Source organism: Monocercomonoides exilis (assembly GCF_001643675.1).
Source record: "Monocercomonoides exilis strain PA203 chromosome Unknown scaffold89-33873, whole genome shotgun sequence".
Taxonomy (NCBI): Eukaryota; Preaxostyla; order Oxymonadida; family Polymastigidae; genus Monocercomonoides; species Monocercomonoides exilis.
Window position 1 is genome coordinate 13,710 of NW_027150634.1, and position 16,787 is coordinate 30,496.

The window sequence follows — 16,787 nt, forward strand, 5'->3', positions numbered from 1 at the left end:
ACAAAAAAAGCAAGAATGAATAAAAATCAGAAACAAATCATTTGAAAATGATGCTGAGTGAAGCGCAGACTCGTGCTGGCAAAACACGCTTTCAGCCCTCCTTTGCACCCCCCGCACACCAGCTCAACTGCATCCTCATTTATCTGTGCTTTGCCTGCCCAACGCAATCACACAGCAACAATGCCATTTCCCACCATATCCCTGTCTCACCAGCAACAACTCGTTTTTTTTTTCTTTTTCTTTCATTTTTTTTACCTTCATTGCAAAGTCATGCCCGCTCCACAAAATATCTTTGTTTTTCTCTCTCTTACTCAAAAAGACAGCCAAGGAGAAAGTGAAATTCCTTTTTCTTTCACAATCAATTTTTTTCCCTCACTTTTCATCATTCAACAGAGCGCAATCCTGAAACATCAAGCAAGCACAAACACTTGTCTTTTTTCTGATTCATAAGAATACAGAAAAAGACAAACACAAAAGACTCTAAATATTCGAAAGGGAATTAAAAGTGAACAATTTCAGTTTTTTTATTTTGCAATCATTTTTCGTGAGAAAATCCTCCAGCGCAATGTTCTTTGTGTCGTCTCTTTCGTTCCATCTTTCGCTCAAAAATAAAAAAAAAAATGTCTGATCTTGTTTATTGATGAGTAATATTTATTTGGCTGCTGGAAATGAGATCAACAAGAAGGAACAACAAGACAGCGCCTCCGATATTCAAGGTGTTTGCTGCTGGCTCAGACGTGATTCTCATTTTCTTCTTTGTTTTTTATTTTTTGTGCAACTTGGGGGCTGGCTGATGGTGCAAAACTGGATGATTTTGTGTTTTGTTGATGCTCTTGCTGTGGGTGGGGCTGCTGTGCAACGGAAATGCTGCATGGGGAACGCGATGCAGGATGCAAAAGTGGAAGAAGTGAGAGACGAGAGTTTGCTTGTTTTGCAGGAAAGAATCGGATTTTGAGCTTTGAGCCTTTTTCATTTCAATGTTTATTTTTTTGGTGCAGCGATTAACGCGCTGGAGAGGCTGACAGAAAAGCTTCAGTATTTGTGTTTTTGTGTTTGTTCATGGCGAGTTTTCAGAGGGCGGAAGTTTGGGGCAGGCGAGCTGGCTGGCATTTCGAAGGAGATGTGTGATTTGCTGTGGCGATGTGTCGGAAGGATGGAGAGTGTTCCGGCGTATATTCTGCGCAACGTGCTGCACTGCGGGAAGGTGGTGCTGAGCGCGGGAGCGGACGACAGGGTGGCAGCCAGCTATGTGCGTGCAATGGCGCTTGTTGTGGATGTGAGGTCGTATCCAGTGCAGCACCGGAGGCTGAGGTTGGAGGAGGTCCAGCTGACGGCGCAAGAAAAAAGGCACGTGAAATCACCGCGCGGGAAGGAGAAGCAGCAGACGAAGACGGTTTTGACGTCGGATGTTGTAGGGTCGCCGCTGCTGCAAGAGGTGATTTTTGATGGGGAAGTGGTTCCGGCAGTTGTGGAGCGGATCCACGCAGCAGAAAGCGAGGAGGCGCTGAGTGCGCTGGCCAAGGTGGTGTTGGGGTTTGTGAGGATCGCAGACCAGGCGGGGCTTGCGGCGATGGTGGGGCAGCACATTCTGGACGGGATCGACACGATTCTGATGCGGTGCCAGGAGAGGGCAGGGCTGATTGATGCGGTCGAAGCGCTGCAGCTGGTGTTCGCTGCCAGGACAAACATCACCCTGATGGCGTCCAATGGGTGGGGGAAGGCATTTGAAGAGCACTGCTTCGAGGGGGTGCTGACGGAGATTGCGGTGGGGAACAAGAGCCGAGGGGTTGCGCGGGAAAAGATAAATCTGAGAGCTCCGTATTACGAAAGGGTGGTGGATGTGGAGCTCGAAGAGGGGCGTGAGAGGTTCGAGGAGGAGGATGTGGGAAAGCTGGATGATGGGGAGTCCGTGACAGAGCAGGCAGCAGACAGCGGCAGGGGCACAGAGGAAAGCAAAGGAGAGAAAGGGAGAGCAAAAGAGGGAGCGAACAGGAGGCAAAGGGAACAGAAGAGGAAAGGGGGGAAAAGTGCAGCAAAGGAGAAGGAACGTCTCAAGGCGAAGTGGAAGCAGAAGGGAGGGAAAAGGAAGCAAGAGGAGGGGAGAGTGGCAGAAGTGCAGCGAAAAGAACAGCGTCTCCCATTTTGTGTGCGTTTGGAGGCGGCGTGTGCAGTTTTGTGGGAGAAGGATCATTACAGATTCAATTTGCCTGTGAAGAAGCTGGCAGGCGTGCTGGTTGAGGGCATTGCGCTTCCCGAAGGAGCAGAAGCAGAATACGTGAAGCGAAAGCAAAAGCTTATGGAGAGTGAAAAGAGCAGATTGAAGAGGGAGGGCAGCGAGATGGATGTCAACATCAGGGAAAGAGACGGTGGTGATGGCGAAGCAGAGGGAGTGTTGGAGAGCAAGCTGAACATTCCCCACATCTACAATTGCATTTATTGCCTGAATGTTTTGTTTTCTGACTGGGGTTTGACTTGCTTGTGTTGTGTTGTGTTGTGTTATGATTTTGTTGAGGCATGTTTATTCAGACACGAAGTATTATTGCGGGACAGTGCGCAAGGCTGAGGCGATGCCTGATGAACAGCTGGAAGCAATTGTGAACAAGCTGTTGCGGCTGAACAGGCATGCCCCACTGTCAAATTGCAATTTCGATTTTTTCTTTTTCTTTTTTCTTTCTGTAACTGCCCTCGAGCAGGTTTCCGGACAAACTGTTCTTCAGAATGTCGAGTCACTGCCTTGAAAGCATCTGCATGTTGTATCGGCAGCAGATGAAGCGGCTGTATGGCGGAGTGTTTGAGCAGCGGCTGATGGAGGAATTGGATGAGGTGGAGATGGAGATGGAGAAAGCGGCAGAGGCTGGGGGTGGAGGGGCAGACAGCGAGGAGTACATAAACATCTATTCCCAGGAGTACATGCGGTCCATCTGGGAAGAAGCGCCGTTCAGCTCCATCCGGGAGCCAGTGGTTGGGGAGTACGAGTCGGTTGCTGATTACACGCTGGACAAGATGCAACTGCTGAGAATGTCTTTTCTGGAGAGACGGACGCTGCAGTCAGACATGTCGTCGGTGTTCTGTTGCAGCAGATTGGGCTGGTTGCACGGCCGGTGGGTCAACAGAAACCTGGTGTCGGTGCGGAGGCAGCACAGCTCGTGGGCAGCGCTGCGCTTCAACCACACGCTGAGCTGTATTGCTGCAACGTGTGCTGCGCAAGATGCGAGCAGCGACGATGTGGTGACGCGGCCGTTCTTCAGGAGGCTTGTTGGGCGGCTGGTGCGCCCTTTTGCGCTTCAGGTGCCTTTTGGGGTGGGGTCGCTGTCGAGTGTCGCATACCAGCAGCACTCGCTGGAGTCTGTGCAGAGCACGATCGACCTGTTTGCGCTGGAGGTGCTGACGAATGTGGAGAAAGAGCTGGGGTTTGTGTTTGAGGAGGGGTATGTTGGTGCTCTGTTTGGGCGGCTGGCTGGGAGCATGGAGCTGAACAGCCACGCGCTGTATGTGGCTGTGCAGGTCATCCGGGAGACGTGCATTGCGTTCATGAGGGCAGACCGAGAAGCGAGGGTGAAGGCAGCTGGGGTGTTGAACGCGAGCATTGCTGAGTGGAACAGGCATGGAGAAGGGAAGGAGGCAGCAGGGAGGCGGGTCTTCCTTCAAATTGCTCCGTTTGAGCTTGTTTCTGTGATTGGCGCAAATATGTGCTGGGGAGTGTATGGGCAATGCTTTGCAGCCGACTCCACAAAACATGGCAGCAGGTGGAAGCAGGTGGGTTGCTTGGAGAAGTTGGAGAAGGGAAAGAAGTTGGAGAAGTTGGAGAAGGGGGAGAAGGGGGAGAAGGGGGAGAAGGGGGAGAAGGGGGAGAAGGGGGAGAAGGGGGAGAAGGGGGAGAAGGGGGAGAAGGGGAAGAAGGGGGAGGATGTTGGGGTTGTGCTGCTGCGTTTGGTGGATGATACGATTGAAGAGCGTGGGATTCGCGACTGTGTGGAGGCCACGCCGCAGCACAATGATGTGCAGCTGTTCTGGCGGTGCTCGGGGAGCCTGCCCTCGAAAAACCGGGTGCAGCAGGCGTCGCTCTATTCTCGCGGGAAAGTGTCCGATGTGGAGGGACTGCCATATGCAGAGTTCGTGCCGATTCCCTCGGATCCTTTGTCTGCTCCTGATCCCGAGGCTTTTCGCCAGGCGAATTACCGCATGGTTTTCCTTTTCAATGTCGCGAATTAGATGCTGGATAAAGAGTGATTGATGGGGAATTTCAGCAAACAAGGCATCATGAAATGGCATGGACATTCGAGTGTTTTGGACGTTTATTTTTCTTTTTCATAAGTCTTTATTTGCAAGCGTTTTGATTGCAATATTTTTTACAATTGGTTCCACTACTGGAGTTGCATTTCAGTTGTTTCTGGAAAAGTATTTTTGTATCTTTATTTCTTTCTTTCTCGTTTGTTTGTTTGCATGTTTATTTGTTTTTGTGTTATTTTCTTGTTTTTTCGCACTTTGTAAGTGTGAATGTTTGTTCTTTTTATTTTTACAAAAACATCTGTAATTTTCCGAAGGCATTCAAGCAGAAGTGTGCCTGGTCTATGTTTGTGTTTGTGTTTGCTTTTTTTCTTTTTCCTTTTCCTTTTGTTTGGGCTTTTTTTTGTTTGTTTGTAAAACTTCACTCAAGGCTCAACTGTATTTATCTCTGGCAACAACAAGCAATTGCCCTTTCAGTGGGAGTTCACTTTCGGACACATTCATTCGTTTCTATTCCTTTAAAGCCTGGGGGGAAAAAGACAGAAAAAAAAGAAATGGAAATGGAAATGGGAAAAAAAATATGCAAAAAATCCTGTGCTCTTCTTTCTTCTTCTCACACACGCTGCCGCACGCGCTCAAACACTCCGCCTCCGAGCGCAACAACTTCAAGCGCTGCCACCCCAACGCAGAACACCATCCCGATCCACAGCGCTGCGTCTTCCCCCACATACCCTCCCAGCACATCCATCACCACTGCAAATCCTCCCACCCAGCACAGAAACGCTGCTGTCACCCCTATCAGCAGTGTCTGCACCCACACCAGAAATGGTTTCGAAGCATGTCAATGCCAACACATCAAAGCAGAACAACAAAAATTTCAATAAAAAAAGAAATTTGAAAAAAATATAAAATAAAATAAAATAAAATAAAATGATATGAACGTTCATTAGCATTCCGAAGAATGCAAAAATCAATACTTTCTTCCTTTTTCTTCTTTCTCGCAAAAGAAAACAAAAAATGAAAGTTATCAAACATGAAGCACACCTTCCAAGGCAGCACAAGACAAAGCAGCAGCCCACTCGCAAATTCACCAAACAGGAGCACAATGCTGCTCAGCGCAACATTGTCGCTTCCCATCCCCACAAACAGACACACACACACCTCCAGCACACGCATGCACACGCTCACTCCAACACACTCGCTCCCCATCCCCACCCACTCCATCCACTTCAGCAGACCCTCCTTCCTTCTCCTTCTCTTCATCTTCATCTTCATCTTCATTTTCTTCTTCATCTTCATCATTTCTTTGTTGCTTTCTCTCTCTTTCTCTCCCTTCCCCTTCTCTCTTGTGCAACTGCAGCATTCCTCGTCTTGTGTGCTGCCGCTCCTCTGTTCCCATCCACCCTCAACTCCCAGCGGCAGCCCCAGATCCAGCCCCAACGCCCCCAGCTCATCTGCCTCTCCACCCAGCACATGCCTCATCACACCCCCAAATCCGCCCCCTTCTCCTTCCTTCCTCCCCTTCCTCTGCTTCCCCTGCCACTCCCACCACGCACAGCACACCCCGCGCACCCCCTCCCACACAACTGCTGCTGCCACACACAGCCCGCACACACTCGCCCCCACACGCTCTGCAACTCCCCACCTCTCCCACCTCCCCCTCCCCACATACTCCCCAACAGCCCCAACACACCCAAACACACACACAAACCACACCCCTTCCCACACAACCATCGTCATCCATATCCCAACACGCATCCCGCACCTCCCTGACATCTCATGCCCTTCTTCCTTGTTCCTTTTCCTTTCTTCTTCTCCCTGTCTCCCTCTCCGGCAGCCTCTTCGCTTCTTCTTTTCTTCAACTCTCTCCTCTTCATCCTCTTTTTCTCCCTCTCCCCTGCCTCTCCCCCCACCCACAACTCCCACCACACAGCCACAGCCCCACCGCACACCACAACAACACACACACCGTCGCCCCAACACAAGCCCCATACACCCCCACGCTCCACACATCAACCTCCCCATCCGAAATCGACCCCACAAATGATGCCATCTCCTTGTTCTCCGCCACACACCATTCTCCACACACCCCCCACCTCTTCTCCCCAACAACCATTTCCGCTCCCACGCCTTTCCCCTTCAGCGTCACCCAATCCACAATCCTCTCCCACGTCCTCCTTTTCCTCTCTCCCTCCCATCCACCCCTTCCATCCCATCCACCCCATCTCCCTCCTCTCTCCTCCACAACCCTTCCCCCCTCCTTCCCCAACCACATCTCCAATCCTCCTCCTCCTCCTTCTCCTCCTCTTCCTCTTCCCACAAACCCTTTCCACACCCCAGACACCACTGGCACATCCATCCCAAACAGCGCTCCGCCACACCGCCGCATGAACATCCCAATCACAACCGGCATCTCGCTGTATTTGCACAGCGACAGCACACACACCACACGCGCCATGTGCACACACAGCCCACCCAGCGCCACACACCTCCTCATCCCAACATCCACCCCTTTCAGCCTTGTCAATATTTCCTCCTTTCTTCCTCTTCTTTTAACTCTTTGTTCCGCCTTCTCTTCTTTTTTGAGTTCCTCACTCATCATCTGCTTCGTCTCCCCCTCCTCTGCCACTGCCAATGCCACTCCTTGTTCTTCCAAGCTCACATAGCTCTTCCTCAGCGGAGCGTGCACAGAAGATGAGTGAAATGAAAGAGATGATCGTGATGATGATAATGCCGATGAAGACGAAGAAGAAGAAGAAGATGATGATGATGAAGATGCAAAAGTTGGAGAGATAGCAAATGATGTGGCTGCAAGATGTGATGGAGTTGAATCTGGCGAAAGAGACGAAGCTGTTTTTGCTCCATCTGTGGTTGCTGCAACTGCTGTGCTCATTGGAGTAGATGCCGGCGGGAAAGGCGATGCTGGCAACGAGGATGATGCGCATGAAGTGCTTTGATTGAATGGAGTGAAAGAAGCAAAAGAAGCGAATGAAGAGTGTGAAATGCGTGTTGTGTGTGTTGAACATTTTGTGGATTGTGACTGAAATGATTGAGGTGTTTTGAGTGAAGTGAACCCTGTTGACAGCTTCGGCGAGTGTGCATCTCGTCCAATCCCTTTTCCTCTTCCCAATGCAATCTCTGTTCCCCTCTTTCTCCACCTCTCATCTTTCTCCCCTTTCGTTTCTGTTCTTTCCTCTTCCTCTTCATCATCCTCATCTGTTTCCTCCTCATTCATTTCATGTTCCCCTCTTTCTGGCTTCTCCTCTTCCCTTCTGCTTTCATTCTCCCACAAATTTGGCGTTGACACTTCTCTCACATTCGGAACCCTTCTCTCTCCTTCTTCTTTCTTCATTGTTTCTTCTTCTTCCTCCTCCTCCTCTTCTTCTTCTTCTTCTTCCCTCTTTCCATTTGCACCCATCTGTATCGTCTTCATTTCTCTTTCATTCCTCCTCTTTCTCCTTCTCTTTTCTTCGCTTTCTTCGCTTTTCTCTCTTTCATCATCCTTCTTTTCACAATCTTCTAATTTCCTCTCTTCCTTTTCTTCTTCTTCAACTTCTTCTTCTTCCTTCGCAGCCTCTTCCTGAAGCTCCTCCATCAGCCACTCTCTTTTGCTTTCTCCTTCACACACAACCACTCCAACTCCAAGCACGCTTGCAAGCACACACACCCCAAACACACACCCCACCCACTCCATCGCCTTCTCGCTTCTCCTCAACCACCCATCCTCATTCTCTTCTTCTCTCATAACTCCATCTTCTCCATCTTCTCCATTTTTTCCTCTCCCCGTCTTCTTTCTCTCCCCTTCTTTTCCTCTTTCTCCTCCCATTTGCCCTCGCTTCCTCCTCTCCGCTTCCACAGCATCTCCACAATATGCCCCTTCAAATCCTCTTTTGCACACACACACTTTCTTGTCTCTTTCTTCCTCTTTTTCTCTCCCCTCGTCTCCATCCCAATCTCTTCTGCTTGTGAAGTGCCTCTTCTTCACGGACACACACCTTCCTCCATTCCCACAATCCGAGTTCCGGCTGCACCGCCCGTCTTCCCATTCGCATTCTCGTCCGCCTCTCTGTCCACCGCATTGGCACTCCGCTGGCGATAGCTCTGTTGCCCTTCCGCATCCAAACACCCCTGACGAGCAGTTCGACAGCCGAATTCTGCTTCTCTCTTCTCTTTCTCTTTCTCCTCCTCCTCCTTCTTCTTCTTCTCTTTCTTCTTCTTTGATCAAGCAGAAGTCTCGTGTTGCCTCTATTCCAATCCCATTGGCCCAGATCACTCCATCCACAGACACACTCAGCCACACTTTTCTCTCTCTGCAGCCCACACAGCATATCACAGCAAGACACAAGGCAAACATTCAATAATTCGCAGCATGTCACAGAATAACATCAAATACAAAAATATGATAAAACAAAAACAAAAATAAAAAATAAAAATAAAAATAAAAAAGAAAAGAAACAACTCATTGGCAAAATCATCTTCTCTCTTTCTGCACACCTTTTCCTGCTCCACACAGCACCCAGCTGTCTTTCAGTGATGAGAACACACAGACAATCTCTGATGGCGACACCCATTCCACCCCCGAAGACATCACATTGTCCAGCCGGCACTGCAGATGAGGCGTCTTAAACATGTTTGCTCCCTTCACTGCAAACCGCGCCTTCACATCTCCACACTCTCTTTCTCCTCTGCCCCGACGCTGCTCCACCACATCCACCGAGATCCTGTCTGGAAACACCGATCCAATCTGCACCCTCCCAAACACAGGCACCATCACCCCATCTCCTCGAGCTCCGCCTGCCTTGCTCCTTGTCTTTCCCCCTTCGACAGCCCATTGCGGCATCTGCACAGAATCCTCCACACTCACGCGCGGGTATCCAAACTGCACCTTCTTCACTGCCCCTTCTCGGATCTTGAAAAACCCTTCGTCTCCCCACTGCTTCCCCCACGAATTCACGCACAGCCAGTACCCAATCTCCTCCGTCTCGTCCTCTGCCCCGTTTCCATCTCCGTCTTCATCATTGCTCATCTCATCCACCACACCCACCTCGATCCTGCTGCTTTTGCTCCTGTTGCTCTGCCTCCATTCGGCATCTCTTTTCCTCGCCTCTGCCTCTGCCTTCTTCACTGCCAGCGCTGCCTTCCTCCCCACCCGCTCCTTCCCATACCCCACTATCCGCACTGAATGCGGAGTCTGCCACTCTCCCGTCTGCTCCACGTAAATCCCCTCTTTGTACTTCGTGAAGTCTTCCCGCACCACAATCGTCCCTGTCACCGGCCCAAACACAACAAGCTCCTCTTTCACCCGCTCCCTCCCGCTCTTCCCCTCCGCGTCTGCCCAGTGAACGCTCTCCGAAAACACCACCCCGCTCCCCAGCGCATTCACACATCCCCTCTGGCACTGCCCCTGCCGCCCGCGATACGGCTGGCACACACCCAGCGGCACTCCATCCTCCATCGTCTCCACCCACGCCTCTGCTGCCCGCCCGCCCTCGCAGCTGCTCCCGTCTCGGTTGCAGTCCACCAGGCTCTGCGTCGACAGCTCCCCGCGGAACAGCCCGCCTGTTGCTCGGCACAGTCGCTCCCCAAGCGCCTTCGTCACAGACTCTGCCCAGCAACTGCAAATCATCAAATGGACAAATAAAAAAAAATGCAAAACAATTCGAAAAACAAATTCTATAAAAACAACAGCGCATATGGTCTCCTTTCTTGTTCCAGGGATCCTCGCTTCGCACCCACCTCCACGCACATTCACACACCTTCCGCAAGACAGCTGGTTCGATGCTCGCAGAATGCACTCTGGGTGCCTCTCCCGCGGGTCGTAGCTTTCAGGCAGCCTTTCGACAACATACTTGTTTGCCGGCCTCTCCGCACTCAGCACAGCCTCGCTGTTGTCCTCCGCCCACATTTTCATAAACGGCTTTTCTGGCATCCCCTGCTCCGCAGCACCCGCTCCTTCCACAGCCCGTGGTCAACAACCCCGTTTCTGCCCCAAGCACCACGGCAATCACTGCCATGATAAGTCCCTTCATTTTCTTTTCTGCAATCTCGCTTTTTCAATTCTGAGTTGCACACGCAGTTGCCTCAGCACAAAAAAGAAAGAAAAATCGGTTTTTCACAATCCCAAAACAATCCTTTTCTCCCATCACTCGCCCCCTCTCCGCCCTGCGAAGCCTCTCCCCTCGCCTTCTACAGCTCGTTTCATTTCTTTTCTTCTCTCCTCTTATTTTCCTATGGGTAGAAGATCCATTTATTTTTTCCATTTTTTCATTTTTCGTGTTCACTCTCTTCTCGCTCGGTTAATGCTTAAAATTCTTCAACTCAAACAAAAAATAATAATAATAATAATAACAAAGAATAATTATAAAAGGTCACAAAACGTGAACAAAAAGCAAATTGATGATTGAGAAACATTTCTATTTCACTTCTTTTCCATCTTCCCGAATTTTTCAATCAGGGCATTTGCCATTTTGCTGTTCGCTGGAAAAGCCCTGCTCGAACATCTCGTCCGGCACAGCTGCGTCCTCCATTCACGCTTCCTTCTCCTCCCCTCGTTCCTCATCGCACCTTTCTTCCAATTCCTCTGCTTTTGGCCAGCCTTTTCAACCTCTCCTCCACTGCTGTTCCTTTTCTCTTCTTTTCCTTTTCCCTCCATCACTTCCTTCTCCTTCCCTTTCTCTTGTTCCTTTGCGCCTCTTCCGCTCCCTTCCTTGTCCCTGCCCCAGCCCCAGCCCCACCCCATCCTCCTCTCCTCAGCTCCTTCGCTTTCGCTTCCTCTTCTCTTCGCTTTGCTTCCTCTTCCTTCTTTCTTTTCAGCGCCTCTTCCGCTCGCCGGAAAAGACCCCGCCCCAAAAACCCTCGTGGCAGCGGTGGCCGGTCTCTTGCGCTGCCTGTCCACACTCTCGACTGCACCGCCTTCTTTGCCCTGCTTCTGCCTGTGGTTGGCTGCTCCTCTTCTGCTGAGGCTGCTCTTGCAGTCGTTGAAGACTGGGAATGCATTTCTTCTGTCCTCTGCATGCTGCTCTTCTCTTCTTTTCTCTCCTCTTTTCTCTCCTCTTTCTCTCCTTCCCTGCCTGCCTCTCCTCCTCCCACGTGTTGAGCGCACTTCCTTCCCAAACACAGGCGGCCTTTCTCTCAGCGACAGAGGCAAGCACACCTCCATCGCATTCTCCCACACTCCTTTCGGAGTATTTGTTCACAAGCGCCACACCAACATCACTCTCCAGCTCCTTCCTCCTCCCCTCGCTCACCCACCCAGCCCATCTTTTCCTCTTTCTCCTTTCCCTCCTCTTTTTTCCCTTTTCTTCTTCTTCACCATCTTCTTCTTCTTCTTTGGCCGCTGCTGTTCTCCCTCCATTCAGAGACAAAAGATACTCTGCCACTCGCCGCAGGCTCTTCAGCCGATCCATCTGACAGGTGGGGAAAAAGGGAAAAAAGAAAAAGAAAAGCAGGCACATACAAAATCCATGTCAAAAATAGGGTCAATTGTTCGGAGATAAAAACATGAACATAAAACTCATCTCAGATTCTCACTCTCTTCCTCTCTCTATCCCTCTCTCCATTCTTCCTGCCCCACACCTTTCCCTCTTCTGCTGTTGTCCTGTTCGTCACCATCGACACAATCTGTACTGCCAGAAACCCAAACACAAACAGCCCCAGAATGATCCCGTAGAGCCCAAGCGCCACACACCCCGTCTTCTCCCCACCACAATCTGCAGCAGCTTGCTCCACCCCATCCCGCTGCTCCGCACCCCCAGCACCCGCAGCCTCGCCGGCACCCACAGCCGCCGGTCCACCAGCCACGCCCCAATCACCCCCATGCTGCTGATTCCCATGCACATCGCTGCCACCCCGTTCACAAACAGGAACAGCAGAAAATACCGGAAGTTCCACTCTCCGATGCATGTGTTGAACCACGGGCAGTGGTGGTCCCGCTTCGACACACACCTCCCACACATTGAGCAGTGCTGCGACCGCGGTGGCCTGCTCGTTCCAGCCACGAGCCCCACCAGAAAAAGAAATGAAAAATAAAAATAAAAATAAGAAAGCAATTATAAATATTAATTTGAAAAAATGAACGAAAAAAGACTTCGTCGAAGGCTGATTCACACCGAGGCAGCTTGCACACGGGACACATCTTCTCTTCGCTGTAGATCACATTATCGTACGGGAAGCACCGGAACAGGTCCTCCACGTTCCCAGCCGTCACAAACCCTGGGTCTGAATAGCACGTCACGAAAAACAGGACAACCGCCAGCACAGCAAACAGCCCGCAGAACGCACTCACACCCGCAAGAGCCACACAGTCAGCCAAAGATCCTGCAAGTTCAGCCCAAACAAAAAATACTCGAAAAACAACTCGCATACTTCTGCACGCTGTCCCAGAAGAAGTTCGGCACGTGCGGGCACACAAACACTGCCCACCCGCCGATCATCCCTCCTGCAACAAGAACATAGAAGATCTGTCTTCCCGCCCAGCCAACGCACCGCACCCAATTGAAGCAAAAATTGAAGCAAAAATTGAAACAAAAAGAGCATAAAAATCTTCCATTTATTCGTCTTTTCCTTCAATGCTGCGGGGCACACACCTGAACAATCGGATTCCTTTCCGCCACCAAGTAGTGCACCATCTTCCCGCAGGTTCTCCGCCCCTCATCCTTCGATGGCGGCGCTGGAGCGCTTTCTGCGCGTTTTCAAAGCTTCCGCACGTCAGCCACTTGAACGCTCGCCCCCACACCCCCGACCGGCACCCCAGCGTGCCGCCGCACAGATACACCACAAACAGCCCCAGCACCCCAATGCTCCCCACAAGCACCGCAAAACACCAAAACTGATTTCCATGCTTTTTATTCTGGGAACAATAAAAATGAAAAATATTATATTTTTATCTTCTTCTTCTTCTTCTGAGGATAAACTTGAAAGAAATTGCGTGAAATGTATTGAGGTGAAGTGGTCTGAAATGAAGTGAAATGAAATGAAGTGAAGTTGAATAACATTACCAAGAAAACAATAAAAGCTTTTCACAAATACATTTTATTTCCATTCTCCAATTCATCTCCAGTGGTGCTTTCACTGTCCCTCAATCGCCCTTCCACGCTCAGCAGCGTCTGCTTCCTTCTTTCTCCTCGTCTCCTCTTCTTCTGCCTCCTCCTCCTCTGTCTGCCAACTGTCCTCCTTCTCGTTCCACCCCATCCACCTCTTTCCCATTCCTTTCCCTTTTCTCTTCCCTGGCCCTCTTTTCCGCGCCTTCCGCAGTCGGAGGTCGATCACATCATACACCCACAAATAGAACACACCTGGCGGCGACTTCTTCAGCCGCTCTGCTTTGCCTTCTCCCGCTCGAACGCCAACCTCTTTCTCCTCCTCCTTCTCTCTTCTTCCATCTGCCTGCTTCTTCTCCTTCTCCGCTGCACACGCACAGCGGCACAACTACTCCACATCTCACATCTTCCTCGTTCCCATTTCCATTTCCATTTCCATTCACATCCTCGTGCTCTCCACATTCTCCACATTCTGTTCCCATTCTCATTCCCTTTCCTCCTGTGTCCCACACATATGCTGGCACTTCCAGTCCACTGCCCTCTCCAAAGCCATTGGTGCTGCTCCATTTGTCCCAAAACGGGTCTCTGATTCGCTCTGCCCACTCTCCTTGTGTTTCTTTCTCTTTCCTCTCCCTCTCCCTTTCTCTCCCTTCTGATTCTTCTTCTTCTTCTTCTTCTTTTCTTCTTCTTCCCCATTCGCACTTACAGCTTTCTTTCTTGTTCCCAACACTCGCTTTCTTCGTTTTCCCATCTGCCATTTCGCTTCTTCCCTCTGTCTGTCTTCCTTCCTTCCATTTCTCGCTCCGTCCCTTCTCCTCTCTCTGCACCGCTCTCCGCTCTTCCGCTCTTCCTCGTCTCCACAAACTCCTCCACCCTCTCACCCCCTTCTTGCCCACCCAAACGCCACCACCACATCCACATCCACTCCTTCTCCTTCTCCTTCTCCTTCTCCTTCTCCTTCTCCTTTCTTATCCCCTCCAAAATATCTGTCTGCTTCTGACTTCCTTTTCTCCTCTTCTACCTCTGCCTCTTTCCTTCTCACTTCCTTCAACATCTGCTGCAGCGCTTTCGCCTCCTCCTCTCTTTCCTTCTCTCTTTCTCTTTCTCTTTCTCTTTCACTTCTTCCTATGCTGTATTCTTCAGCATTCCCAATCTCTCCAGCCCATCTGCCTGTGCATTCCCTCACTCCATTTTCCAGCTCTTCTGCTGTTGCTCCCCTCCACTTCTCTCTCCACTTCCTCTCCACACCCATCTCGTTCGCCTCTCCCGCCTCCTCCACTTCCCCAATCACTGCATCCTCCTTCAGCTTCTTCTCCTTCAGCTTCTCCTCTGCTCTGTCCCACATCTCTTCTTCCGCCTCGTCTGCAGCCCACCTCTTCCGCACCCACACTCCAAACACTCTCTCAAACTTCTCTGCCTCCAAAATCTGCTCCTGAACCAGCCGCCTTCGCTTCTTCTCCCACTCTCTTCTCTCTGCATTCTCCGCCTGATTTCTTCTTCTTCTTCTTCTTCTTCTTCTCTCTGTTCCTTCTTCTTCTTCCTCTTCTTCTTCCTCGCTTCCTGTTCTTCCTGTCCATCCCAGTGAATCCAACATCTTCTTGTCCTCTTCTCTCCACTTCTCCTCCAGCGCCACTCGCTCTGCCTCTCTCAGCCCACTCTGCTTCCTTCCATCAACCACCACTGCCACCTCCGCTGCCACCCTCCCCGCATCGTGTGCGGCATCTCCCACCAGAATCCTCTCCACAACTTCGCCCGCCTCCCTTGCTTCCTCGTCCTCCTCATTATCATCTTTTTCATTTTCTTTATCTTTATCTTCATCTTTCTCCACCTTCTCATCCATTTGAAGTTCTGTGACTCTCTTTGCCATTTGAGCTTCATTCTTCCCATATTCCCCTTTTCCACAGGCATCCATCCTTTCTCCCATCCTTGCCTTCCCTTCGAAGATGCTTCCGCTTTCCCATTGCAGTTCTGCTCCGCTGCCCAGCCGTGCCGCCTCCTTCGCACTCTTCCAGCTTTGCATCCCCAGTCGTCGATCCTTTTCAGTTCCTCCGCTCCGCAAGCTGCTCTGTTCAGGAAAATCCTCTGTTTGTGTTTCTTTTGCGTTCCAGCGCCCGAGCTCTCCCCATCCAAAAGGCGTGGAAGACTCCTTCGCGTTCGACTGCGTTCTATCTCCGCTGAAGCGCGTTCTCCCTTCACTCAAGTTCGCCATCTTGTCCATTCTGTGCCCTAAGCTCGAAAACCCTCCACAGCTCATGGATTCTCTTATCCTAGTATTTGCGCTGTTTGTGAAAATATTTGGTATTCCAGCATTATTTTCAATTTTTATAAGTTACAAATCGAACGACAGATTATAAATTTTAATTTCAATCTACATAAAAAGATCATAAATACAAATTACAAAAATTGTTTCAAAAATGTTCCAGAAAAATAATTATTGATACAACTCTCTTTCTATATGGAAGTTGTAATATTTTCTGAGAGCAACGATGAATAATGTGGAAAAAATAATAACATATCGTTATTTTTTATCATTATCACATTAGTAACTCAATAAATAACAACAATTTTTTTATATCATGATATTTTTCTCAATGAAAGAAACAAGCTTCTATTATATGATCATTACCATAGATTAAAAAGGATATATATGGGTTTGTGTTTTTTCAAATTCAAAGAGTTTAAAAATCATTGTTTTAAAATATTTATTAAAATCATTTGAATGTTTAATATTTGTTATTTTTAATTGGTTATTTCGAATGACATTTGTTTGTTTATAGGAAAAGTTCACGGAGCTCTTTCTCGAGCAGGAAAGGTTAGAGATCACACACCAAAAGTTCCAAAACAGCAACACAAAAGAAGCCTACAGGAAGAAATAAGATTCGTCTTCTGTACAAGAAGAGATTCACAAATGTTGTTGTTGGTGCAAGAAAGGAAGGTCCAAACAAGCAAAAGACCAAAGGAGCAAATGCAAACCTTCTTTAAATTGCTTTTATTTTAAAGGCTCGATTTGATTCAAGAATTATAAGAATTATTTGAACGTGCACTATTTTTTATCAAAGTGATATTTGAATTTTATTAATAATTTACTCTAATTGGTGAATCTTTACAAACCAAAATTATTGGCTATCTATTATCTTTCGAATATCTAAAAATATGATGGATACATTTTTCAAAAAAAAATATGTTTTAGTTCATTTTTTGAAGTAATAAAAATTGCTATCCAAAAACTAATTTTTAAAAGATGAAAGTTTTGTAGCATTAAAGTGTTTGTGGAAAATGAAGAAAACAATGTTTTTGTTAAGTGAAAGGGATAGTTTTTAACGTTTTGAATTCAGGATTTATGTAAATTTATGATTTGTTTTTTTTTTTTTTTTCAAAAACAATTTTATTTATGTTGTCATTTGGAAACAACATTCTTGATATTTTCATTTTTAGCTTCAAACAGCGAAATGATATAAAGAAAAAAGGTTATTTGGGACAAAATATTTCGCTTTATGAATTTTGTTCCATTCTTCTCTAACA

The 16,787-nt window shown here is 48.8% G+C and overlaps 4 protein-coding genes across 4 annotated transcripts; 2 read left to right on the plus strand and 2 right to left on the minus strand.

Annotated features, from left to right (window-relative positions):
• Window positions 1–640: 640 nt before the first annotated feature.
• MONOS_13754 (uncharacterized protein) lies at window positions 641–4,212 on the plus strand (the record flags this gene model as incomplete). Its single annotated transcript, XM_067866486.1, has 4 exons — window positions 641–920; window positions 999–2,465; window positions 2,527–2,632; window positions 2,694–4,212. The coding sequence occupies 4 exons, from the start codon at window positions 641–643 to the stop codon at window positions 4,210–4,212; spliced, it is 3,372 nt and encodes a 1,123-aa protein (XP_067718555.1).
• Window positions 4,213–4,744: 532 nt separating this feature from the next.
• Window positions 4,745–10,132, minus strand: MONOS_13755fu18480 (putative Papain family cysteine protease; the record flags this gene model as incomplete). Its single annotated transcript, XM_067866487.1, has 4 exons — window positions 4,745–5,035; window positions 5,272–6,124; window positions 6,195–8,535; window positions 8,722–10,132. The coding sequence occupies 4 exons, from the start codon at window positions 10,130–10,132 to the stop codon at window positions 4,841–4,843; spliced, it is 4,800 nt and encodes a 1,599-aa protein (XP_067718556.1). The 3' UTR covers window positions 4,745–4,840.
• Window positions 10,133–10,311: 179 nt separating this feature from the next.
• Window positions 10,312–15,483, minus strand: MONOS_18481 (uncharacterized protein; the record flags this gene model as incomplete). Its single annotated transcript, XM_067871504.1, has 8 exons — window positions 10,312–11,403; window positions 11,540–11,633; window positions 11,803–12,207; window positions 12,353–12,590; window positions 12,813–13,075; window positions 13,392–13,470; window positions 13,521–14,111; window positions 14,168–15,483. The coding sequence occupies 8 exons, from the start codon at window positions 15,481–15,483 to the stop codon at window positions 10,646–10,648; spliced, it is 3,744 nt and encodes a 1,247-aa protein (XP_067718557.1). The 3' UTR covers window positions 10,312–10,645.
• Window positions 15,484–15,892: 409 nt separating this feature from the next.
• MONOS_18703 (putative Ribosomal protein S30) lies at window positions 15,893–16,396 on the plus strand. Its single transcript, XM_067871747.1, has 2 exons — window positions 15,893–15,916; window positions 16,043–16,396. Exons 1-2 carry the CDS (start codon window positions 15,913–15,915, stop codon window positions 16,261–16,263), a joined length of 225 nt encoding a protein of 74 aa, XP_067718558.1. The 5' UTR covers window positions 15,893–15,912; the 3' UTR covers window positions 16,264–16,396.
• The last annotated feature ends 391 nt before the right edge of the window (window positions 16,397–16,787 follow it).